General features: G+C 43.9%; 1 protein-coding gene across 5 annotated transcripts in view; it reads left to right on the forward strand.

The window, feature by feature from the left end:
- LOC110530763 (E3 ubiquitin-protein ligase MARCHF8) overlaps positions 1-27,393 on the forward strand; it is a 156,555-nt gene that overhangs the window by 101,973 nt on the left and 27,189 nt on the right. For 3 of the 5 annotated variants that reach the window (XM_036987094.1, XM_036987085.1, XM_036987101.1), the window contains 3 exons: positions 3,276-3,326; positions 23,583-23,662; positions 24,805-27,154. In XM_036987094.1, the coding sequence (XP_036842989.1) occupies positions 3,276-3,326; positions 23,583-23,662; positions 24,805-25,828 (1,155 nt within the window). In that variant the 3' untranslated portion in view covers positions 25,829-27,154. Of the gene's footprint in view, positions 1-3,275; positions 3,327-23,582; positions 23,663-24,804; positions 27,155-27,393 lie in introns of those variants that run through there. The other 2 variants (XM_036987107.1, XM_036987108.1) reach the window with 1 other exon arrangement.

Consider the following 27,393-nt stretch of genomic DNA (forward strand, 5'->3'; position numbering starts at 1 on the left):
TGGTGTGCAAAAGAGCAGAAAAAAACAAAAATAAATATGGGGTAGGTAGTTGGTTGGGTGGGCTATTTACAGATGGGCAGTGTACAGCTGCAGCGATCGGTAAGCTGCTCTGACAGCCGATGCTTGAAGTTAGTGAGGGAGATATAAGTCTCCAACTTCAGTGATTTTTATATTTTGTTCCAGTCATTGGCAGCAAAGAACTAGAAGGAAAGGCGGCCAAAGTAGATGTTGGCTTTGGGGACGACCAGTGAAATATACCTGCTGGAGTGCTTGCTACAGGTGGGTGTTGCTATGGTGTACAGTGAGCTGAGATAAGGCGTAGCTTTACATAGCAAAGACTTATAGATGACCTGGAGCCAGTGGGTTTGGCAACGAATATGTAGCGAGGACCAGCCAACGAGAGCATACAGGTCGCAATGGTGGGTAGTATATATAGGCTATTTTGTAAATTACATGGCCGAAGTCAAGGATCAGTAGGATACGTCAGTTTTACAAAGGTATGTTTGGCAGCATGAGCGAAGGAGGCTTTGTTGCGAGATAGGAAGCCGCTTCTAGATCTAATTTTGGATTGGATATGCTTAATATGAGCCTGGAAGGAAAATGTACAGTCTAGCCAGACACCTAGGTATTTGTAGTTGTCCACATATTCTAAGTCAAAACCGTCCAGAGTAGTGATGCTAGGTGGGCGGGGGGATGCGGGCAGCAATCGGTTGAAGAGCATGCGTTTAGTTTTACTAGCAATTAAGAGCAGTTGGAGGAGGAGTGTTGTATGGCATTGAAGCTTGTTTGCAGAATCACCTGCAGCAAGAGCGAGATCATTGATATATACAGAGAAAAGAGTCGGCCCGAGAATTGAATCCTGTGGCACTCCCATAGAGACACTGAACTCTATCTGAGAAGTAGTCAGTGAACTAGGCGAGGCAGTCATTAGAGAAACCAAGGCTGTTGATTCTGCCGATAAGAATATGGTGATTGACAGAGTCAAAAGCCTTGGCCAGGTCGATGAAGACGGCTGCATAGTACTGTTTTTTTTTATCAATGGTGGTTATGATATCGTTTAGGACCTTGAGCGTTGCTGAGGTGCACCCGTGACCAGCTCGGAAACCGGATTGCATAGTGGAGAAGGTACGGTGGGATTCGAGATGGTCGGTGATCTGTTTGTTCACTTGGCTTTCGAAGACTTTAGAAAGACAGGGCAGGATGGATATAGGTCTATAACAGTTTGGGTCTAGAGTGTCACCCCCTTTGAAGAGGGGGATGACTGCAGCCTCTTTCCAATCTTTAGGAATCTCAGACGATAAAAAAGAGAGGTTGAACTGACTAGTAATAGGGGTTGCGACAATGGCGGCGGATAATTTTAGGAAGAGAGGGTCCAGATTGTCTAGCCCAGATTATTTGTAGGGATCTAGATTCTGCAGCTCTTTCAGGACATCAGCTGTCTGGATTTGGGTGAAGGAGAAGCAGGGGGGGGCTTGGGCCAGTTGCTGCGGGAGGGCCAGAGCTGTTAATCGAGGTTGGGGTAGCCAGGTGGAAAGCGTGACCAGCCATAAAGAAATGCTTATTGAAATTATCGTGGATTTTTCGGTGGTGACAGTGTTTCCTAGCCTCAGTGCAGTGGGCAGCTGAGAGGAGCTGCTCTTATTCTCCATGGACTTTACAGTGTCCCAAAACTTTTTGGAATTAGTGCTGCAGGATGCAAATTTCTGTTTGAAAAAGCTAGCCTTTGTTTTCCTAACTGACTGTGTATATTGGTTCCTGACTTTCCTGAAAAGTTGCATATCGCAACTAAAGGCTATATTCGAAGCTAGTGCAGTGCGCCACAAAATGTTTTTGTGCTGGTCGAGGGCAGTCAGGTCTGGAGTGAACCAAGGGCTACATCTGTTCTTAGTTCTGCATTTTTTGAACTGAGCATGCTTATCTAAAATGGTGAGGAAGTTACTTTTAAAGAATGACCAGGCATCCTCAACTGACGGGATGAGGTCAATATCCTTCCAGGATACCCGGGCCAGGTCGATTAGAAAGGCCTGCTTACAGAAGTGTTTTAGGGAGCGTTTGACAGTGATGAGGGGTGGTCGTTTCACAGCGGACCCATAACGGACGCAGGCAATGAGGCAGTGATCACCGGAGATCCTGGTTGAAAACAGCAGAGGTGTATTTATAGGGATTTGGGGTTGTACCTGGTAGGTTCCTTGATCATTTGTGTGAGATTGAGGGCATCTATCTTAGATTGTAGGACAGCCAGGGTGTTAAGCATATCCCAGTTTTGGTCACCTAACAGTACGAACTCTGACTATAGATGGGGGGCAATCAATTCACATATGGTGTACAGGACACAGCTGAGGGAGGTCTATAACAAGCGGCAACGGTGAGAGACTTATTTCTGGAAAGGTGGATTTTTAAAAGTAGAAGCTCGTACTGTTTGGGCACAGACCTGGATAGTATGACAGAACTCTCCAGGCTCTCTCTGCAGGAGATTGCAACTCCGCCCCCTTTGGCAGTTCTATCTTGCCGGACAATGTTGTAGTTGGGGATGGACATTTCAGAATTTTTGGTGGCCTTCCTAAGCCAGGATTCAGACATAGCTAGGACATCTGGGTTGGCGGAGTGTGCTAAAGCAGTGACTAAAGCAAACTTAGGGAGGAGACTTCTGATGTTAACATGCATGAACCCAAGGCTTTTCCGGTTATAGAAGTCAACAAATGAGAGCACCTGGGGACACACAGGGCCTGGGTTAACCTCCACATCACCAGAGGAAAAGAGGGGTAGGATAATGGTACGGCTAAAGGCTAAAGGCTATAAGAACTGGTCGTCTAGTGCATTGGGGACAGAGAGTGAAAGGAGCAGACTTCTGGGCGTGGTAGGATAGATTCAGGTCATAATGCACGGACAATGGCATGGTAGGGTGCGAGTACAGTGGTGGTAAACCTAGGCATTGAGTGACAATGAGAGAGGCTGCATCTCTGGAAACGGAAGTTAAGCTAGGTGCGGTCTCCACATATGTGGGGGGTGGGGCAAGGGAGCTAACAGAGGCATGTAGAGCTGGACTAGGGGCTCCGCAGTAAAACAAAACAATGAGAGCTACCCTAATCAACAGTAATAATCAAGCTATAATAATCATTACGAGACATTTTATCATGTGTAATCACTGTCAAATTGACAACAGATAGAAATTCTCCTTTGTATCTCTTATGTCTCTAACACAGCTCGGGGAAGAAGGTATTTTGTCATTTGTATGTAATTTGAATGTACTAAGTCTTTCTGGTCCTCTCTTTCAGAATGAGAAGCCCCTCGGTCATTCTGCCAGCAGGTCCAGCAATATTTCCAAGGTAAGGACAGAGATGCAACATACAGTATGAGAGAGAGAGATTGATGGACAGAATAGACATCCTGTAGAGAAAGAGAGTTGGACCTGGCCTTCCAGGGGTCCTAACCTGCCAGTCACTCCCATAGTCAGAGGTACAGCTCTCGGATCAGTTCTTATTGAGAGAGACTGTCTCACCTCTTCCTCCCCAACTGACACTCAGGGGTGCAACTCAGTAGTCTACCTTGACTTCTTCTCCTTGTCTCTTCTTTGTTCCATCTGATCTAAAAAAAAAAACAGTTTCATCTCATATGGAAGTGCTGCAACACTGGCGGTTCCTCCATCCTCATATTGGAACAGTACTAGTCTCTCTATCTCTCTCTCTCTCTGTCTCTCTCTCTCTCTCTCTCTCTCTCTCTATCTCTCTCTCTCTCTCTCCACCATCCCTCTCCCCCTCCCTCCTCTCTGCTGGGCCAGATTGGTTGTGTTCTCCTGTGAGCCTCTTAGTGGGATAAAGCTTTACATGTGCTAATAGTCAGGGTCACCTCGTCACCATGGCAACGCTCCAGCTGCCATGTTTGAGCCGGGCGGCATGAGTCGGCAGGATGTCATTCCACTCCGGTAACCAGAAAGCAGAAGCAGCCTTTCAAGGGTTAAAGTGAATCAACACCACCATGTTTCAGTGCTCAGCATGAGTCAGCATGATTTCATTTAATTCTGGTAACAATCCTTTTTGTTAGGATTGATGGCTTATAGATCAATATTAAAGGATGACTTTCAAAATACAAAGTTATATATCTTCAAAACGTGATTGCTGACTTGCAAAACATGTAGGGACTGTATCAACAATGGATTAATGGAACAAATTCAAAAATATACACTATATATACAAAGTATGTGGACATCCCTTCAAATTAGTGGGTGTATAAAATTGAGCACACAGCCATACAATCTCCATAGAGAAACATTGACAGTATAATGGCCTTAATGAAGAGCCTAAATGAACATTTAACATGGCACCGTCATAGGATGACACCCTCCCAAGTTCAGTTCGTCAAACTTTTGCCCTGCTAGAGCTGCCCCGGTCAACTGTAAGTGCTGGAAACGCCTAGGAGCAACAATGGCTCAGCCACGAAGTGGTAGGCCACACAAGCTCACAGAATGGGACTGCCGAGTGCTGAAGCGCATAGCCCGTAGAAATCGTCCTCTATTGCAAAACTCACTACCGAGTTCCAAACTACCTCTGGAAGCAAAGTCAGCACAAGAACTGTTCGTCAGGAGCTTCATGAAATGGGTTTCCATGGCCGAGCAGCCGCACACAAGCCTGAGATCACCATGCACAATGCCAAGCGTTGGCTGGAGTGGTGTAAAGCTCGCTGCCATTTGACTCTGGAGCAGTGGAAATGCGTTCTCTGGAGTGATGAATTATGCTTCACCATCTGGCAGTTCGAGGGACAAATCTGGGTTTGGCAGATGCCAGGACAACGCTACCTGCCCGAATGCATAGTGCCCTCTGTAAAGTTTGGTGGAGAAGGAATAATGGTCTGGGACTGTAATTTATGGTTTGGGCTAGGCCCCTTAGTTACAGTGACGGGAAATCTTAACGCTACAGCATAAATGACATTCTAGATGATTCTGTGTTTCCAACTTTGTGGCAACAGTTTGGGGGAGGCCCTTTCCTGTTTCAGCATGACAATGCCCATGTGCACAAAGCGAGGTCCATACAGAAATAGTTTGTTGAGATCGGTGTAGAATAACTTGACTGGCCTGCTCAGAGCCCTGACCTCAACCCCATCGAACACCTTTGGGATGAATTGGAATGTCAACTGCGAGCCAACATCAGTGCCCGACCTCACTAATGCTCTTGTGGCTGAATGGAAGCAAGTCCCCGCAGCAATGTTCCAACATCTAGTGGAAAGCCTTCCCAGAAGAGTGGGGGCTGTTACAGCAGCAAAGGGGGAGCAACTCCATATTAATGGCCGTGATTTTGTTTGACGAGCAGGTGTCTACATACTTTTGGTCATGTATTGTAGGTTTTGGGTGGAATTTTCCTTTAATAATATCTTTATAAAGTGAATTATCTCCATACGAGTCACTTTCAGACCCAGTGAAGATGAGTAATGATAAAAGATCCAATCCACAATTCATCTACATGAATAGAGAGAAGAAACTGTTGGATAATGTCTTCCGTTTTGTTGTTGCTTAAAGTAATATCCAGACAGACAAGTTTAGTCACACAATGACTTGCCTGACAGAGCACTCAGGTTTGTATGAGCAGGCAGGCAGCTCTTAGTATTCACTGTCTCTGCATCTGTGCCATTGTGCCAGTGTGTGTTAGGGTTGAATGGCGGGAACTCGGTTACTGAGATTTACTGGCCAAAACCACTCCTTTTTCCCTGGATAAATAACTGCCAGAAACCGGTAAATTATAAGACATTATTTACATGAACAGCAAGGTGTGAAATGGAACTGTTAAATTATATGCAATGTCTATATCTGGCTTGTCTCCGGCCTCTGCATGGAGAATCAACACTTAGGGTGGGGACAGACAGCCCATCTCATCATGGTAACTGGAGTTCACAGTGCATGTAGATCTGTCATCTCATCATGGTAACTGTTTTTCTTGTGACAGGTAGACATACATTTGCTGCAGCATAGCCTATACTACGGTGATATAAAACTGAATGCACATCTAATTTACCCATATCCATCTGGCTTTCATTTTTAATTGAAAAGATGATTATTTTTCTAATTGCAGCCTGAGTTTCAAAACAGCCAATCACTCGAATATCGTTGCTATAAATCAATGCATGTGCGAGCACTCTCTCGCAGTCACTCTCTCCATCAACTCCATTCAAATTACATCCAAAAATAGATAATCCCGTTCTAGATTGATAAATAGCCCTATATATACAGTAGGTGTCCTAGCTAACCTTTTTCAGGTCATATATTCAATGCAGTATTAGCCTTATATTTATCTAATTAATGATGGGTTATGCGATGGCAATAGGCTATAGCAGTTATTTATTCAGACCGATAACCAATCAATCTTTGTGAAGAGAAGTGAAAGCCTTCTGAATCTAATCATAGTCCTATATTATTGAAGGATGTCATTAGAACGATGAAGATAAAGACAACAAAACGTATTTAATTGAACTGTTGAAAGCGAGGAGGAATGAAGCAACAATAGAGAGAGAAAGAGGAGGTAGGCTAAGCTTTTTTGGGCTTGGGTTCATTGAATGTCATTAATGTAGGGCACTTAATGTATTCAATGTATGGCTCAGATTGCATCAGGTGAGAATTTTCATTCTGATCAAAGCTGTAATCAAATCCAGACATATATATGCTTTAAAATGCTTTTGGATGACACTTCTGGTTTTGGTGAGAAATACTTTTTTTCTTTTTTTTTTTAAATACTGGAAAAATATTCAACCTTTGTGTGTGGCTGTGTGTGTGTTTTTGTGTATGCAGTAGTGATGTAAAAAAAATAATAATAATGTTTAAACTGCCATTTAAAAAAATGTGATTTTCCATTAAAACAATAAGAAAATTCACTAAATTCCATGTAAATTCACAATGTATTGTATTTCACCACATTCTCATTTAACATCTTAAAGTATTGCTATACAGGACTTCTCTGCTGTCACTTGCCTTTCTCTGCCATTTTCCAACTGTTACGACGAAGCCGTAATAGTGGAGAGTTGACTCCTTGCACGTCGGCTCCCGATGTCCCATTTGTGAGTGTCAAGATTCGATTCCACTAGGAATCGACTCCTAAGATTCAGTATTTTTGGAACGGAGGAGACTGATTAGTTGCTGTACTTACGAGAACACAAGCACTTGTATCCTTCATAACGAGGTAGCGAGGGACGGAGAGAGAGGGGAGGTGCACATTATAGGCTGGTCGGACACCAGGGACAATCAGAACCATGCACTAGGCCTATCAAACGGCAATCAAAAGCTGTTTCTCGCAATGCTGTATCATGCAATTTATTGGTCTACAATGTCTCGCTACTTCAGTAAAGTAGGGCCTATCATCAATGAATAGGCTAGAATATTCTACACGACACACACTCGCATCATTACGGAGCAAAATAGTAGGCGAGCCAGCGTGGGGGAGGGAGAGAGAGGAGGGGGCAGGCAGAAAGAACCGTCTGTGCGCATATGTCTTGGTAATCTGTAACGTTATCTTGCAATGTCTTGTCTTGTATTCCTCGCAAATTCACCAAGATAGCCTCTCTGGTTTTTATTTAAATTACACAACTTTCCCCAGGCCATACACAGAAAATAATATGTTTTGTGATAACTGTGATTTTAATCTTGTAGAAAAAAAAACATTTTTTTTGGTAAGGAATTTTTCTAAGAGAACTGCACTTCCCGATTTGGCCTTGTTTTTCATCAATGCTCGTTAAGAAATTCTACTGGCCATGACTGAAGGCAAACGAGTTGTCTTCGGGGTGTGGTTTCATTTGGGTGTTTTTCTTTGTGTGTGTGTGTGGGGGGGGGGGGTCTGCCATTTAATCACAACAAACAAGGGCTAATTCAGTTTTATGTGGGAGCTAAAGTAGAGAAGAAGAAGCAAATAGAACGTAAAACCGGTGCTGGCCTTGTGTTAAGCCAAGCTGACAGAAGCTAGTTAGCATAGCTTGGGGGATAGCTATCTGCAGTTGGCTAGCCTGTCTAATGTTAGCTAGCTGATATTTCTCTGTCAAATTACAGTTTTGCTAAGATAGCAAGAAACAGTCTGGAATCAAATAATATAGATGACTTGGTTAGAGAAGAGTTCCTAGTACACATGTTATTAATTTAGTTCCAACATCACTAGAGCAGCTACCATATTGCTACTGAAATAAACCAATTACTGTGGTCAGAGCTGAGAGGATGTGCAGCACCAACTCAATGCCATACAAATTCTCGAGTCAAATTAATTAATTAATTCGTATTTTATGAAACCCTTTTTACATTGGAAGTATTCACAAAATGCTTTACAGATACCCAGCCTAAAACCCCAAACAGCAAGCAATGCACAGGCAAAAGCATATAAGACTAGTCTACATATTAATTCATTTGCACCTCTTTCATCCTACAAACTAGCTATGAGCTTATGTTAAGAGAACCTAGATGTATCAAACATGGTACTAGTTGAGCTGCTCCAGCTGTGTGTAATTGGGCCCTGGGAGGCCTCCCATACTGATTTGGTATTAAAGTATTACATCCCTGACAAAACACACACACACACACACACAGCTCTGACCTGCAGCTCTCTGAGCTGCCCTTCATCAGTCACGCTAACTAACATCATGCAGTTTGGGAGACACTGCTGTAGTTTGGGAGACACTCCAGTAGTTTGGGAGACACTTCAGTAGTTTGGGAGACACTCCAGTAGTTTGGGAGATACTCCAGTAGTTTGGGAGACACTGCTGTAGTTTTGGAGACACTGCTGTAGTTTGGGAGACACTCCTGCAGTTTGGGAGACACTGCAGTTTGGGAGACACTCCTGTAGTTTGGGAGACACTCCTGCAGTTTGGGAGACACTCCTGCCGTTTGGGAGACACTCCTGCAGTTTGGGAGACACTCCTGCAGTTTGGGAGACACTCCTGCAGTTTGGGAGACACTCCTGCAGTTTGGGAGACACTCCTGTAGTTTGGGAGACACTGCTGTAGTTTGGGAGACACTGCTGTAGTTTGGGAGACACTCCTGCAGTTTGGGAGACACTCCTGCAGTTTGGGAAACACTTATGCAGTTTGGGAGACACTGCTGTAATTTGAGAGACACTGCTGTAGTTTTGGGTAATTTCTTATGGTTTGTTACAGTTTGCGGAAATTTGCTACTGTTTAGGCCCGGTCTCTTGTTCTCTCTCCAATGCTGACAGCTCGTTCACACTCTCACTATTTGGTTTGGAGCACACTGCACTTTGCAGTTTGTAAAATCAAGTGATTTTCATTTTGGAAATCTGTTCCAAAGTATTCCCACTCATAATAGATATATGTGATCGTATACAAATGTAAGCAATTATATCTGTTTGGGCTTATTGTGGTCAATTTGCAGTATACAAATCATTTGTAATTATGTTCCGGCCCCCTGACCATTCAAGAAGAAAATCGCCCTGCGGTTGAATCTAGTTGATGATCCCTGATATGAGGTGTCAGAGTGGGTGAAAACGTGCGTTGGTGATGGAATTTCACTTCTTTATGTTATAAAATACATTTTACCAAGACAAATATCATTCATGTTCTGAATCATTCAGTGGGGTCTTTCTATAACATATTATAAAAGTTATATTCAAAAAGTGGGATTTCGTAACCCATATTCCTCGTGACGACCTTTGAGAATTGAACATTTTCTGGTGGTCGTCGTCAAAGTTGTTTCTGGGGGTCACAGCTGAATGAAATGTAAAAGGCTTTGAAAGTAAATAGCTTGGTATTCGCCCAGTGCTCCGTTGACATTTCACAGATACGCTTGTTTTTGTGAGAAATCTACTAAAATATGAAATACTACATGTCATGTCTTAAAATCAATGTACTGTATATACCATCTATATACCTCTGTTGTTGTTTTATGTCCTGCGGATTCAAGAAGAAATATGATGAGTTCAATGGGAAAGTGAGCCTGTCAAGTAGCCAGTGGCCTCAGTTCTTGCACAGCATCCAGACTAGCTGATGAGATGGAATTTTCAAGATTTATGATCACTTTTTTCCTCTGGCCATCATTGATTTAGTCACCCTAATTCTGGCCACCCTACGAGGGTAAAAACTCCAATAACTTTATAACGGATTATGATAGAGACATGAGGTTTGGACTTTTGCTTTCCTTAGAGGATTGTCTAGACACTTATAATTTATTATTTTACCCATTTTGTCAAAAGATACTTTTTTGATTGGACACCCTACAGCATACTATTTATTTTGTGCTGCCATGCAACTGCATAAACCAATTGTTTTAATTAGAATGAATTATTTTCTATTGACCTTTCATGTTCCTATGTGGCTGAATAGGCCTCCTGTCTTGTACATTCTGTTTCTTTCTCCAATTCCTTCACCTTGCTTAGACCGTGAGGAAGTGACCATAGACTATTTGCTTTGTACTGCTATACAATTGCCACAGTCATACCAATATAACTCACATGTAGGCCATCTGCGTCTTGGCTAGTAGATGTTCCTCGCTCCTTTTGGCAGTAGGATTCATTATTTTGATTGAAATCTGCTCTCGGTAGCAATCGCTGGCATCTTCAAGTTGTTATTGTGGTAAGTGTCATGGTAACTAGTTTGGATTGAGTCTGCCTCTTCTTGGTTATTTGCTTTGGTCTTAGGCCTCAGTAAGACTCATACCATTGAGATTACTTTATCTCATTGAGGAGAAATACCTGAAATTTAAAGAAGAAGGATATGTTTGCTGTGCAAACAGAGAGCAGAGAGTTGGTTAGAGATGTGTTTCAGGTATTACCAGGAATGGTAAATGGTGTGTTTATTCTGACACACATTAACAGACTCTGTTAGAACTTGCCACGACTGTGGGCTGTATGTGATCCTGCAGGGATCACATACACATTCTGAAAAATGTATTCATTCATTGTACTTTAAGTCACTTTGGATAGAAGCTTCTAACTTCGTCTATGTGGCAAAGATTTCGTTTTTACTGTTTATTTTATCATCTGCTTCATACAGTTCTAATGATACTGGATAGAAACAATAAAAAGTACATTGTACAATGTTAGTACAGTTTATAGCCCCTGACCATCAATACCTGATCCATTCTGATCTGTGCTCGTAGTCATACAGATTGGCAGACAATGATTGGATTTACCTTAATAGAAACAAATCTTCTTGTCTCTGGATTTTCGTTCTATTTCTGTCTGTGGACATCATGTTCATTCACATTAAATACTTCTGTCTTTATTCTTCTTAGTCTCTACTATTCTCCATCCAGACCGAGAGGGGTATAGAGAAGCGATGGAGAGAAGGGTGAGATGATGGGAGAGGGGGATCAATTAGAGAGAGAGGGAGAGGAGCGATGTATACATATGTTTAGTACTGTAAATCATTCAGGGATTGTCAAGCATTTATAGAAGCCCCATTTTTACTGTATATCTGATAATTTTACAGCTAACAAATTAATATCCTCATTATTCCCGTCTATCTCTTGCTGGTGTTTAATAAAAGACTATGTAAATGTTCTCCTTCCACAGTTAAATATAGTCTTGTCTGTTTGATCATAAAGACAGCTCCTCTGTTTCGATCCTCTCACACTCCTATGTGCTTCTCTTTTCCTTCCTGTATGTGTTTACATAGTGTGTGAAAAAAAACGAGAGATAGAAAGAAAATCAGCCGACAGAGAGAGATACGGAGAGCGAGGCAGACAGACACAGGAGAGACAGCTACAGCAAGAGAGAGAGGGATACAGATAGGGAGAGCGAGGCAGACAGACAGACACAGAAGAAGAGACAGCTACAGCGAGAGAGAGGGATACAGATACGAAGAGGGAGAGTGAGGCAGACAGTCAGAAGGAGAGACAGCTACAGCGAGAGAGAGGGATACAGATACGGAGAGGGAGAGCGAGGCAGACAGACACAGAAGGAGACAGCTACAGCGAGGGTGAAAGGCAGGGATGGACATTGAATTCTTTATTGATCTCGTCAGCCCCTGAGCTATGAATTGCCCCTTAGTTCCAGATTGAATCAATAGGTAATTAGTGGGTGGTACATAGTAGAGACTAAAACACAGTGCCTGTGGCTCGGTAGGCTTCTGATAGCAGAGCTTCTGTTCTCTACAGCAGGTGTACTGGGACACTGGATATTACCTCACTCCTCTACTACCACTGAGTATGAGAAAGGACTTCTGATCCCATTTGTTACTACCACACCAGTGCTGCTAATATGTGTCTTAATGAGGTATAGAGAGCTTATTCACGGCCATGAACATGATCTTTAAAATCCAGGCTAGCGGGCAGGATTGAAGTACTCTATTGAGTCTATGGAAAAAGTTAACACTTTCCTCATGTTCAACCTTTAAATTAACAGCCAATTAATAAACCAAACCAACTGAAAATATATCTGTAGAAGTAGTTTAGTATTCAAATTGGTTCTCCAAGTGTTTTTTCCAAATGTTTTGCCAGCAAGTCCCAATGTAATGTGAGATAGCAGCCAGCTGTACTGTGTATGTTTGATCGGCATTCTGACAGCTTCCCTCTGAATTCCTTTTATCTCCTAAGTCAAGGGTGTGAAACTCAATCAGCACATGGGCCATATTGGGGAAAAAAACACAACGAATTCATGGGCCAGACATAGCCTATTCTGGGGTTTTTTACGTACAAACAATTGGCCCAAACTGGCCATTGTTTTATTTGAATAAATATGGCCCTTTTATAATATCCACTGATGTACAAAGCATTTTAAAATATTAAAACAAAATCAAATCAAATTTCATTAGTCACATCTTCTGAATATAACATGTGTAGTAGACCTTACAGAGAAATGCTTACCTACAAGCCCCTAACCAACAATGCAGTTAAAAAAAATAGGGATAAGAAGAAGAAATAAAAGTAACAAGTAATTAAAGAACAGCAGTAAAATAACAATAGCGAGACTATAAACAGGGGGGTACTGGTACAGAGTCAATGTGCTGGTGCACCGGTTAGTTGAGGAAATATTGTATATACATGTTGGTAGATTTATTAAAGGGACTGTGCATAGATGATAACAACAGAGAGTAGCAGTGGTGTAAAAGAGGGGGGGGGGGGACAATGCAAATAGTCTGGGTGGCCATTTGATTAGATGTTCAGGAGTCTTATGGCTTTGGGGGTACAAGCTATTTAGAAGCCTCTTGGATCTTGACTTGGTGCTCCGGTACCGCTTGTCGTGCAGTAGCAGAGAGAACAGTCTATAACTAGGGTGGCTGTAGTATTTGACAATTTTTAGGGCCTTCCTCTGACACCGCCTGGTATAGAGGTCCTGGATGGCAGGAAGCTTGGCCCCGGTGATGTACTGGGCCTTTCACACTACCCTCTATAGTGCCTTGCGGTCGGAGGCCGAGCAGTTGCCATACCAGGCAGTGATGCAACCAGTCATAATGCTTTTGATGGTGCAGCTATAGAACCTTTTGAGGATCTCAGGACCCATGACAAATCTTTTCAGTCTCCTGAGGGGGAATACGTTTTTTCGTGCCCTCTTCACGACTGTCTTGGTGTGCTTGGACCATGTTAATTTGTTGGCGATGTGGACACCAAGGAACTTGAAGCTCTCAACCTGCTCCACTGCAGCCCCATCGATAAGAATAGGGGTGTGCTCGGTCCTCTTTTTCCTGTAGTCCACAATCATCTCCTTTGCCTTGATCACGTTGAGGAAGAGGTTGTACTGGCACCACACGGACAGGTCTCTGACCTCCTCCCTATAGGCTGTCTCATCGTTGTTGGTGATCAGGCCTACCACTGTTGTGTCATCAACAAATTTAATGATGGTGTTGGGGTCGTGCCTGGCTGTGCAATCATGACTGAACAGGGAGTACAGGAGGGGACTGAGCACGCACCCCTGATGGGCCCCTGTGTTGAGGATCAACATGGCGGATGTGTTGTTACCTACCCTCACCACCTGGGGGCGGCCCGTCAGGAAGTCCAGGATCCAGTTGCAGAGGGAGGTGTTTAGTCCCAGGGTCCTTAGCTTATTGATGAGCTTTAAGGGCACGATGGTGTTGAATGCTGAGCTGTAGTCAAAGAATTGCAATCTAACATAGGTTTTCCTTTTGTCCAGGTGGGAAAGGGCAGTGTGGAGTGCAATAGAGATTGCACCATCTGTGGATCTGTTGGGGCGATATGTAAATTCAGGTGGGTCTAGGGTTTCTGGGATGATGGTGTTGATGTGAGCCATGACCAGCCTTTCAAAGCACTTCATGGCTACAGACGTGAGCGCTACGGGTCGGTAGTCATTTAGGCAGGTTACCTTAGTGTTCTTGGGCACAGGCACTATGGTGGTCTGCTTAAAACATATTGGTATTACAGATTCGGACAAATCAAATAAAATTGTATTTGTCACATACGCATGGTTAGCAGATTTTAATGCGAGTGTAGTGAAATGCTTGTGCTTCTAGTTCCGACCATGCAGTATTGTCTAACAAGTAATCTTAACAATTTCACAACAACTACAGGAATGAATAAGAATATGTTCATAAAAATATCTGGATGAGTGTTGGCCGAAAGGCATAGGCAAGATGCAGTAGATGGTATAGAGTACAGTATATACATATGAGATGAGTAATGTAGGGTATGTAAACATTATATAATGTGGCATTGTTTAAAGTGGCTAGTGATATATTTATTACATCCAATTTTTTATTATTAGTGGCTAGAGATTTGAGTCAGTATGTTGGCAGCAGCCATTCAATGTTAGTGATGGCTGTTTAACAGTCTGATGGCCTTGAGATAGAAGCTGTTTTTCAGTCTTTCTGTCCCCGCTTTGATGCACCTGTACTGACCTCACCTTCTGGATAATAATGGGGTGAACAGGCGGTGGCTCGGGTGGATGTTGTCCTTGATGATCTTTTTGGCCTTCCTGTGACATCGGGTGGTGTAGGTGTCCTGGAGGGCAGGTAGTTTGCCCCCAGTGATGCGTTGTGCAGACCTCACTACCCTCTGGAGAGCCTTGCGGTAGTGAGCGGAGCAGTTGCCGTACCAGGTGGTGATACAGCCGGACAGGATGCTCTCGATTGTGCGTCTGTAAAAGTTTGTGAGTGTTTTTGGTGACAAGACAAATTTATTCAGCCTCCTGAGGTTGAAGAGGCGCTGTTGCGCCTTCTTCTCCACGCTGTCTGTGTGGGTGGACCATTTCAGTTTGTCCGTGATGTGTACACCGAGGAACTTAAAACTTTCCACCTTCTCCACTACTGTCCCGTCGATGTGGATAGGGGGCTGCTCCCTCTGCTGTTTCCTGAAGTCCACGATCATCTCCTTTGTTTTGTTGACATTGTGTGTGAGGTTATTTTCCTGACACCACTCCGAGGGCTCTCACCTCCTCCCTGTAGGCCGTCTTGTCGTTGTTGGTAATCAAGCCTACCACTGTAGTGTCGTCTGCAAACTTGATGATTGAGTTGGAGGCGTGCATGGCCACTCAGTCATGGGTGAACAGGGAGTACAGGAGAGGGCTGAGAACGCACCCTTGTGGGGCCCCAGTGTTGAGGATCAGCGGGGTGGAGATGTTGTTTCCTTCTCTCACCACCTGGGGACGGCCTGTCAGGAAGTCCAGGAACCAGTCGCACAGGGCGGGGTCGAGACCCAGGACCTTAATGATGAGTTTGGAGGGTACTATGGTGTTAAATGCTGAGCTGTAGTCGATGAACTGCATTCTTACATAGGTATTCCTCTTGTCCAGATGGGTTAGGGCAGTGTGATTGCGTTGCCTGTGGACCTATTGGGGAGGTATGCAAATTGGAGTGGGTCTAGGGTGTCAGGTAGGCTGGAGGTGATATGGTCCTTGACTAGTCTCTCAAAGCACTTCATGATGACGGTGAGTGCTACGGGGCGATAGTAATTTAGCTCAGTTAGCTTTAGCCTTAGCTTTCTTGGGAACAGGAACAATGGTGGCCCTCTTGAAGCATGTGGGAACAGCAGACTGGGATAAGGATAGATCGAATAAGTCCGTAAACACACCAGCCAGCTTGTCTGCGCATGCTCTTAGGACACGGCTAGGGATGCCGGGCCGGCAGCCTTGAGAGGGTTCACTCACGTTGGCTGCAGTGAAGGAGAGCCCGCAGGTTTTGGAAGCGGGCCGTGTCGGTGGCACTGTCTTGTCCTCAAAGTGAGCAAAGAAGGGCTTGCAAACAATTACAGACTACAAAGGGAAGCATAGCCGAGAGCTGCCCAGTGACAGAAGCCTACCAGACGAGCTAAACTACTTCTATGCTGTGTGTGTGGTAAAGGTGGTCCAGAGATCTTTGCTGAAACGGATTTAAGTTTCCCTGCATTAAAGTCTCCAGCTACTAGGAGCAACACCCCTGGGTCAGCGTTTTTCTTGTTTGCTTATGGCCTGAATACAGCTCATTTAATGCTGTCTTAGTGCCAGCCTCAGTCTGTGGTGGTATGTAAAGAGCTATGAAAAATACAGATGAAAACTCTCTAGGTATTTGTATTTATTCTCAATCCCTATTAACTGCTACCAAAGCAGCAGCTACTCTTCCTGGGGTCCAGCAAAATTAAGGCAGTTTATACAATTTTAAAACATTACAATACAATTCACAGATTTCACACACTGTGTGCCCTCAGGCCCCTACTCATCCACTACCACATATCTACAGTACTAAATCCATGTGTATGTATGTTATTTTGTGTGTGTATGTATTAGAGGTCGACCGATTATGATTTTTCAACGCCGATACCAATTATTGGAGGAACAAAGAAAATGTTTATATTTGTAATAATGACAATCACAACAATACTGAATGAACACTTCTTTTAACTTAATATAATACATCAATTTAGCCTCAAATAAATAATGAAACATGTTCAATTTGGTTTAAATAATGCAAAAACAAAGTGTTGGAGAACAAAGTAAAAGTGCAATATGTGCCATGTAAGAAAGCTAACGTTTAAGTTCCTTGCTCAGAACATGAGAACATATGAAAGCTGGTGGTTCCTTTTAACATAAGTCTTCAATATTCCCAGGTAAGAAGTTTTAGGTTGTAGTTGTTATAGGAATTATAGGACTATTTCTCTCTATACCATTTGAATTTCATATACCTTTGACTATTGGATGTTCTTATAGGCACTTTAGTATTGCCAGTGTAACAGTATAGCTTCCATCCCTCTCCTCACCGCTACCTGGGCTCGAACCAGGAACACATCGATAACAACCATCCTCGAAGCAGCGTTACCCATCGCTCCACAAAAGCCGCGGCCATGCAGAGCAAAGGGAACAATTACTCCAAGTCTCAGAGCAAGTGATGTTTGAAACGCTATTATCGCACACCCCGCTAACTAGCTAGCCATTTCACATTGGTTACACCAGCCTAATCTCGGGAGTTGATAGGCTTGAAGTCATAAACAGCGCTATGCTTGAAGCGTTGCGAAGAGCTGCTGGCAAAACGCACAAAAGTGCTGTTTGAATGAATGCTTACGAGCCTGCTGGTGCCTAGCATCACTCAGTCAGACTGCTCTGTCAAATCATAGACTTAATTATAACATAATAACACACAGAAATACGATCCTTAGGTCATTAATATGGTCGAATCCGGAAACTATAATTTCGAAAACAAAACGTTTATTCTTTCAGTGAAATACGGAACCGTTCCGTATTTTATCTAACGGATGGCATCCCTAAGTCTAAATATTGCTGTTACATTGCACAACCTTCAATGTCATGTCATAATTACGTACAATTCTGGCAAATTAGTTCACAATGAGCCAGGCGGCCCAAACTGTTGCATATACCCTGACTCTGCGTGCAATGAACGCAAGAGAAGTGACACAATTTCACCTGGTTAATATTGCCTGCTAACCTGGATTTATTTTAACTAAATATGCAGGTTTAAAAATATATACTACTGTGTATTGATTTTAAAAATGGCATTGATGTTTATGGTTAGGTACACATTGGAGCAACAACAGTCCTTTTTCGCGAATGCGCACCGCATCGATTATATGCAACGCAGGACACGCTAGATAAACTAGTAATATCATCAACCATGTGTAGTTATAACTAGTGATTATGATTGATTAATTGTTTTTTATAAGATACGTTTAATGCTAGCTAGCAACTTACCTTGGCTTCTTACTGCATTCGCGTAACAGGCAGTCTCCTCGTGGAGTGCAATGTAATCAGGTGGTTAGAGCTTTGGACTAGTTAACCGTAAGGTTGCAAGATTGAATCCCAGAGCTGACAAGGTAAAAATCTGTTGTTCTGCCCGTGAACAAGGCAGTTAACCCACCGTTCCTAGGCCGTCATTGAAAATAAGAATGTGTTCTTAACTGACTTGCCTAGTAACAGATTTCCGATTGTTATGAAAACTTGAAATCGGCCCTAATTAATCGCCCATTTCGATTAATCGGTTGACCTCTAGTATGCATGTCTGTGCCAATGTTTCTGTTGCTTCACAGTCCCCGCTGTTCCATAAGGTGTTTTTAATCTGTTTTTGAAATCTAATTTTACTGCTTGCGTCAGTTACTTGATGTGGAATAGAGTTCCATGTAGTCATGGCTCTATGTAGTACTGTTTGCCTCCCATAGTCTGTTCTGGACTTGGGGACTGTGAATAGACCTTTTGTGCTATGTCTTGTGGGGTATGCATGGATGTCCAGCTGTGTGCCAGTAGTGCTTTTAGTTTTAGAAATATTTAGGGATAACTTATTCCTTGCCACCCACTCTGAAACTACCTGCAACTCTTTGTTGAGTGTTGCAGTCATTTCATTCGCTGTAGTAGCTGATGTGTATAGTGTTGAGTCATATGCATGCAAAGAAACTACGGCTTAACTCAGTCAATGGCATGTCGTTAGTAAAAATTGGAAAAGCAAGGGGCCTAAACAGCTACCCTGGGGATTTCCTGATTCTAACTGGATTATATTTGATAGGCTTCCATTAAAGAACACCCTCTAAGTTATGTTAGACAAGTAACTCCTTTTCCACATTATAGGTGGCGGTGTAAAGCCATAACATATGTTTTTCCAGCAGCAAACTATGATCAATAATGTCAAAATCTGCATTGAAGTCAAACAAGCCCCCACAATAATTTTATCATCAATTTCTCTCAGCCAATTATCAGTCATTTGTGTAAGTGCTGTGCTTGTTGATTGTCCTTCCCTATAAGCATGCTGAAATTCGGTTGTCGATTTGTTTACTGTAAAATAGCATTGTATCTGGTCAAACACAATTTTTTCCAGAAGTTTACGAAGGGTTGGTAACAGGCTGATTGGTCGGTTATTTGTGCCAGTAAAGAGGGCTTTACTATTCTTGAGTAGCGCTTCCCTCCAGGCCTGAGGGCACACGGTCTCTAGTAGGCTTAAATTGAAGATGTGGCAAATAGTAGTGGCAAAATCGCCTGCTATTATCCTCCCTCAGTAATTTTCCATCTAGATTGTCAGATCCTGCTGGCTTGTCATTGTTGATAGACAACAATACTTTTTTCACCTCTTCCACACTGACTTTACAGAATTCAATTCAAGACAATTCTTGTCTTTCATAATTTGGTCCGATATACTTGGATGTGTAGTGTCTGCGTTTGTTGCTGGCATGTCTTCCCTAAGTTTGCTTATCTTGCCAATGAAAAAGTCATTAAAGTAGTTTGCAATATCAGTGGGCTTTGTGATGAATGAGCCATCTGATTCAATGAATGAAGGAGCCGAGTAGGCTTTTTTCCCCCAAAATGTAATTTGAGGTGCCCCAAAGCTTTTTACTATATTTCTTTATATAATTTATCTTTGTTTTGTAGTGTAGTTTCTTTTAATTTAGTTTAGTCACATGATTTCTTAATTTGCAGTATGTTTGCCAATCAGTTGGGCTGCCAGACTTAATTGCCATACCTTTTGTCTCTTCCCTCTCAACCATACAATTTTTCAATCCCCCATCAATCCAAGGGGATTTAACCGTTTTTATAATCATTTCATTAATGGGTGCGTGTTTTCCAGTTACTACTGGAATAAGTAGTTTCATAAATGTGTCAAGTGCAGCATCTGGTTGTTCCTCATTTCACACCCCAGACCAGAAAATATTCTTTACATCATCAACATATGAACCACTACAAAGCTTATTGTATGACCTCTTACACACTATATTAGGCCCAGCCTTTGGAACTGTGGTGTTCCTAAATATGGCTGTTATATTGTGATCACTACATCCTTTGGATTTGGATACTGCTTTAAAGCAAATATCTGCAGCATTAGTAAAGATATGAACAATACATGTTGATGATTTAATTCCTGTGCTGTTTGTAACTACCCTGTTAGGTTGACGGACAACCTGATCCAGGTTGCAGGCACTGGTTACAGTTTGAAGTTTTTTAACTGAGCGGGCAGCTTGATGATAGCCAATCAATATTTAAATCACCCAGAAAATATACTTCTCTTTTGATATCACATACATTATCAAGCATTTCACACATATTATCCAGATACTGACTGTTAGCACTTGGTGGTCTATAGCAGCTTCCCATAAGAATGGGATTTAGGTGAGGCAGATGAACCTGTAGCCATATTACTTCAACAGTATTTAACATTAGATCTTCTCTAAGCTTTACAGGAATGTGGTTCTGAATATAGTGTGGTCTACAGCTTATCATGAAATACTCTACCTCAGGTGAACAATAGCTCGAGACTTAGATATCGCGCACCAGCTGTTATTTACAAAAATACATAGTCCGCCGCCCCTTATACATCATATAACCAGCCAGCTGTATGTTGATAGTGTTGTCGTTCAGCCACGACTCTGTGATGGATAAGATGTTACAGTATTGAATGTCCTGTTGGTAGTTTAGTCTTACGCGTAGGTCATTGATTTTATTCTCCAAAGATTGCACGTTTGCTAGCAGAGTGGATGGAAGTGGGGGTTTATTCGATTGCCTATGAATTCTCAGAAGGCAGCCTGCCCTCTGGCTCCTTTTTCTCTGCCTCCTCTTCAAGCAAATTGCGGGGATCTGGGCCTGTTCCCGAGAAAGCAGTATATTATTTGTGTTGGGCTGTCAGACTCGTTAAAGGTATAAAAAAAAGGATTCTGCCAGTCCGTGGTGAGTAATCGCAGTCCTGATGTCCAGAAGTCATTTTCGGTCATAAGAGACGGTAGCGGCAACATTATGTACAAAATAAGTTTAAAAAAATAAGTTACAAACAATGCAAATAAACAAACAAAAAACACAATAATTTGGGTACACATAGAACGTCAGCCTTCTTCTCCGGTGCCATTTTACTGAAGAGATAAATTATATTGCTTGCAGATGTGCATAATATTCTGAGAACCTAATCTAAAAGTTTTTAAAAATTCCAAATAACTAACATGTTGTTGTTGTAACCAGCCTAGACTACTGTAGCCAGCCTAGACTACTGCTCAAATGTATTGTAGTTGAGTATCCAGCCTAGACTACTGCTCAAATGTATTGTAGTTGAGTATCCAGCCTAGACTACTGCTCAAATGTATTGTAGTTGAGTAGCCAGCCTAGACTACTGCTCAAATGTATTGTAGTTGAGTAGCCAGCCTAGACTACTGCTCAAATGTATTGTAGTTGAGTAGCCAGCCTAGACTACTGCTCAAATGTATTGTAGTTGAGTAGCCAGCCTAGACTACTGCTCAAATGTATTGTAGTTGAGTAGCCAGCCTAGACTACTGCTCAAATGTATTGTAGTTGAGTAGCCAGCCTAGACTACTGCTCAAATGTATTGTAGTTGAGTAGCCAGCCTAGACTACTGCTCAAATGTATTGTAGTTGAGTAGCCAGCCTAGACTACTGCTCAAATGTATTGTAGTTGAGTAGCCAGCCTAGACTACTGCTCAAATGTATTGTAGTTGAGTAGCCAGCCTAGACTACTGCTCAAATGTATTGTAGTTGAGTAGCCAGCCTAGACTACTGCTCAAATGTATTGTAGTTGAGTAGCCAGCCTAGACTACTGCTCAAATGTATTGTAGTTGAGTAGCCAGCCTAGACTACTGCTCAAATGTTGCTGTTATGGGCCTACATGTTTCTCCTTTTTTTATGGTCATTTATTGCAAGGTTTGTTTTTAGGTTATTCATTGTCAAGCTTTAAAAAACGAAGCTAGGCTGCAACATTTTAGTAGCCTAGCTAGGACTGTACTGTGTCTGTACACTTCCCTCCGCTGTGCGCTGTAAACCCGACACACAAAATAAAAGAAAAAAACGGGACACGAAAGCAAAGCAATTGACAGTCCATTCACAGATGCGAGCGCATCAGGCAGTAATTTCAAAAAGTAGCTGACTCAGCTGTTGACTCATTTCTACTCGCGTGTGTGTCCTGTTTGTCCTTTAGTAGTCATTTATAACCATGTGTGAATATTTTATCTTTAACTTGTTGACTACCAAGATGACATTTTCTGTAGGCTACAGCCACGACCTGTTGGAACGGAAACTTGGCATGGACATTTAGCCTATACCACGTTTAAACTTTCGGTCTGTGCCATTAGTGATGACATGATACAGCGCACTGGCTGGCCCTTGTGTGTGTGGTAATGCACTGCGGTTTAGCGTGTATCACGTTGTAGTGCAGCGCATCACGGGCGGTATGGAAGCTGGCCAAAATGAATTGACAACCCAAATCATTGTGCGGGCTGGATAGAAATGTGCATTCTGTGGAACTGAACGCTTAAAACGCGTCTGCTAAATGGGATATAGTACACTGAACAAAAATATAACCGCCACATGCAACAATTTCAAAGATTTTACTGAGTTACAGTTCATAAGGAAGAGTCTATTGAAATAAATTCATTAGGCCCTAATCCATGGATTTCACACGACTGGGCAGGGGTGCAGCCATGGGTGGGTCTGGGAGGGAATAGGCCCACCCACTGGGGAGCCAGGCCCAGCCAATCAGAATTAGTTTTTCTCCACAAAATGGCTTTATTACAGACAGGGATGTAAACAAATTGTGCACAAAATTTGAGAGAAATAAGCTTCTTGTGTTTCAGGGGATATTTATTTTCAGCTCATGCATTTATATTTTTGTTCAATGTATATCTGAGGAAGGCCAGCTCTCTCTCTACTACTGCTCAGTGATTAGTGCTTTTCTAGTTTGTTTCGTTTCGATTATTAAAAAATAATAACGGTTTTCGATTTCAGTTCCAATAAAAAAATTTAAACAAGAAATGTATTATGAAATAATGACAATACAATGATTAGAGCTTTCCAAGCCAAAAATAGTGAACATTAAATTGTCAAAACATTGTCTCTGTCAGGTCCACATTGGGTTGACATCAATAGAACATTTTTAAATTACTATGAAATAATAAAATATTTTAGTTGTGTATAGTACTTGGTTTTTATTTGATGACTTTATTATTTTTAATTCCTTAAAGTTATCATCTTGTGCTTGCTCAGGCAGTAGCAGCCTGCCAGCCAGACAGTTATCTCTGTGATCCCCATACTATACTGTCTTTAGTCATCCTATTTAGCTAGGCATACTTTCACAAACTCTCTTATCCTTTCTCTCATCATTGTGTTGTGTTCATTTCTCTCTCGTGTGGTTTGTGTGTTTCTAACCTAACGTAATCGGTTAATCACTCAACACTACTCTTTACTGTATATGCAGGCATCTGGTGATGCCAATGAGACTAATCAGAGTTATTTTTGTATTTCTCGCTCTCTCCCTCAGGCGGGGAGCCCCACCTCCGTCAACGCCCCCTGCAACTTCTCACGAACGTCGGTCACCCCCTCCAACCAGGACATCTGCAGGTACTGTACACACACCTTTAAATAATAACCTTTGAACTCTAACCCCCTGACCTTTAACCCTCCAACCATGACATCTGCTGGTTTACATCCTTCAATTGCATTGGGCTGCTGAGGGCAAGGCAGACCCATGGATAGTTGATATTATGAAAGACGGGTCACAAACAGAATAGATAGGAGCTAGAGTTGGAAGTGAGGAGTACTACACTGTACTGAAGAAGAACACTTTATTGTCCATTGTCACATTGTCTGCTTTACACCAACCACCTTGTTTCCCTGTTTTAATTCTCCTTCCTGTTTTCTTTCTTTGAATGCACGCTGGCCTTTTGTTTCATTTCTCTTTTTTCTACCCCTCTCTCCTCCCTCCTGCTTGTCTCTCTCCTCCCTCCTGCTTGTCTCTCTCCTCCCTCCTGCTTGTCTCTCTCCTCCCTCCTGCTTGTCTCTCTCCTCCCTCCTGCTTGTCTCTCTCCTCCCTCCTGCTTGTCTCTCTCCTCCCTCCTTCCTTGTCTCTCTCCTCCCTCCTGCTTGTCTCTCTCCTCCCTCCTGCTTGTCTCTCTCCTCCCACCTGCTTGTCTCTCTCCTCCCTCCTGCTTGTCTCTCTCCTCCCTCCTGCTTGTCTCTCTCCTCCCTCCTGCTTGTCTCTCTCCTCCCTCCTGCTTGTCTCTCTCCTCCCTCCTGCTTGTCTCTCTCCTCCCTCCTGCTTGTCTCTCTCCTCCCTCCTGCTTGTCTCTCTCCTCCCTCCTGCTTGTCTCTCTCGTCCCTCCTGCTTGTCTCTCTCCTCCCTCCTGCTTGTCTCTCTCCTCCCTCCTGCTTGTCTCTCTTCTCCTCTCTCCTGTACCGGTTTTCCGCTATCATCCACCTGTCCATGCCTTCATCCCTCCACTCCTCCAACTTCCATCCCTTCATCCCTCCACTCCTCCAACTTCCATCCCTTCATCCCTCCACTCCTCCAACTTCCATCCCTTCATCCCTCCACTCCTCCAACTTCCATCCCTTCATCCCTCCACTCCTCCAACTTCCATCCCTCCACTCCTCCAACTTCCATCCCTTCATCCCTCCACTCCTCCAACTTCCATCCCTTCATCCCTCCACTCCTCCAACTTCCATCCCTTCATCCCTCTATCCCTCCACTCCCTCACACACAGCCTTACCGCCACATCTCCAGATCAGTGCTCCCAGAAGCCTTTGCAGACCGCTGTGGTTCTATTGAACTCAAACGGCAAAACCTCTCAGGGGTCAGGAGGAGACATCTCCATGACAACGCTCTGCCTGGATGCACCCCCAGCCTTCAAGCCCCCCAAAGCCCGGGGCGGGGTCACATTCGGAACGGAATGGTTTTCATTGCTCCGCCCCTCCACAGTCAATGGGACACTGAAGTTTTCTCGCTCTCTGAACGATGTTGGCCAGCGCATGGATAGTCTCTGTAGTGGACTGCACTTCATAGACCGGACCTGTTCTGAAGGAGAGCTGGAGGTTAAACCCGAACCACCCAACACGGACCGGAAGTCCAAGGCACTCAACGGCAAAGCAGCCACACTCCCACACCAGGCCTCAAACCTACCTTCGTTCCCCACGCACACACACACCCACACACACCCTCACCTCGTCCCCTCGTTCACCAACAACTACAAATACCTCAACCCCCAACACTGCCTCCAACCTCCCTCTACCGGCGTCCCCCCTCCTCCTCCTCCTAACTCCCAGCTCCACCCTCCCAGCTCCAACCTCCTCCGCCTCTTCCTCCCTTTCTCTCGCTCCTCTACTTCGGCCAGTCTCCAGTGTTCTGAGCTGGGGAGCTACGATTCCCGCCTCCACATCGCCAAATCCTCCAGCGCCCTGATGGGGGGCAGTGAGCCTCCCCTGGGGGGAGCAGAGGACCTCTTGGGGGATGATGAGGTGTTCGAGATCCCCAAGGGAAGGACAGGGGCTGGAATCCCAGGAAGAGATGCTGGAGGCGGGGTAGTGGCTCTCCTCGGGGAAGCCCCCCTCTGCTACATGGACGAAGACAGCGATCTGGACCAGTTTTCGTTTCTGGACCAGTGTTCGTCACCCACCCACTCAGAGAAAACAGGGCCTCTCACGCCAGGCCCGCTCTCTCCCTATTCGCTGTCCGGAGACTGCTGCAGGTGGGTGATTCCTGGATTGTCACCCTGTGCTGTTTTGTGGTAGAGTTCCATAGAATGCCATTGCTGGATCCTGCTCACCCCTCCTGGGACGTGACGTAGTAGAGTCCTGTCCAGCCCATCCTGTGAAGTGGTAGAGCCTGAACACCCCTGTGACGTGACATGGAAGTAGAGTCCTTTGGTCCACCCCTGTTCAAACTTGCGGTGGTAGAGTCCTGTGGTCCACCCCCTTTTCACCTTCTGGTGGTAGATTCCTTCACGCCACACACTCCCTGCCCCCGCTCAAATTAGGTAGTTGTTCTGGGAAAGCCTGAACACCCCTGTGACGTGGAAGTAGAGTCCTGTGGTCCACCCCCTTTCAACCTTGTGGTGGTAGAGTCCTGTGGTCCACCCCCTTTCAACCTTGTGGTGGTAGATTCCTGTGGTCCACCCCCCTTCAACCTTGTGGTGGTAGATTCCTGTGGTCCACCCCCCTTAAACCTTGTGGTGGTAGAGTCCTGTGGTCCACCCCCTTTCAACCTTGTGGTGCTAGATTCCTGTGGTCCACCCCCCTTCAACCTTGTGGTGGTAGAGTCCTGTGGTCCACCCCCTTCCAACCTTGCGATGGTAGAGTCCTGCGGTCCACCCCTTTCCAACCTTGCGGTGGTAGAGTCCTGTGGTCCACCCCCTTTCAACCTTGTGGTGGTAGTTTCCTGCACGCCACACACTCCCTGACCCAGCTCAAATGAGGTAGTTGTCCTCGGAGAGAGGAACATGAGCTCTCTGGGAGTGGGTTCAGGCTAGGGATCAACAGGCAGATTATTGGCTTCAAATAGCCTTATAAGGTATGACACACAGACTTATACACGCATACATGTATACACACACACACTTTGTGTCAGACCAAGGTCGGGTAGCTCATGACCTGACTCGTGTCAGGAGTATGTACTGCATAGGCAAGTGTAGGTGTGTGAGTGCAAGGCTTGCGTGGGTGTGTTTTATTTTTCTACTTGCTAAGTAGGATTTAAATGATTAAGTCTGGCAATCCACAGGGACAGGCAGACAGACAGGCAGACAGAGAGACAGGCAGACAGAGAGAGGGGTGCGGATGGTGTTCTGACTTGACAGACAGACAGAGAGAGAGAGAGGGAAGTAGAGAGAGACAGAGACAGACGAACACACAGACACAGGTGGATGGTGTCCTGACTTGTTACTCCCTATAGAGACCAAGACAAGTATAGAACCTTAAGGAGCTTTGATTACACTCTATTCCTAAAGTGGTGCACTATAAAGAGTAATAGGGTGCCATTTGGGATGTACTCATGGATTGAGATCACTACTGACACTTCCTGTTTGTATTTGTATTTATTATGGATCCCCATAGCAGCTACTCTTCCTGGGGTCCCGCAAAATTAAGGCAGTTTATACAATTTTAAAATAGTACAATACATTCACAGATTTCACAACACACTGTATGCCCTCAGGCCCCTACTCCTCCACTACCACATATCTACAGTACTAAATCCATGTGTATCTATAGTGTGTGTGTGTGTGTGTGTGTGTGTGTGTGTGTGTGTGTGTGTGTGTGTGTGTGTGTGTGTGTGTGTGTGTGCCAATGTTTGTGTTGTTTCA

The sequence above is a fragment of the Oncorhynchus mykiss genome, chromosome 1, assembly GCF_013265735.2.
Source record: "Oncorhynchus mykiss isolate Arlee chromosome 1, USDA_OmykA_1.1, whole genome shotgun sequence".
In the NCBI taxonomy this organism is placed as follows: Eukaryota; Metazoa; Chordata; class Actinopteri; order Salmoniformes; family Salmonidae; genus Oncorhynchus; species Oncorhynchus mykiss.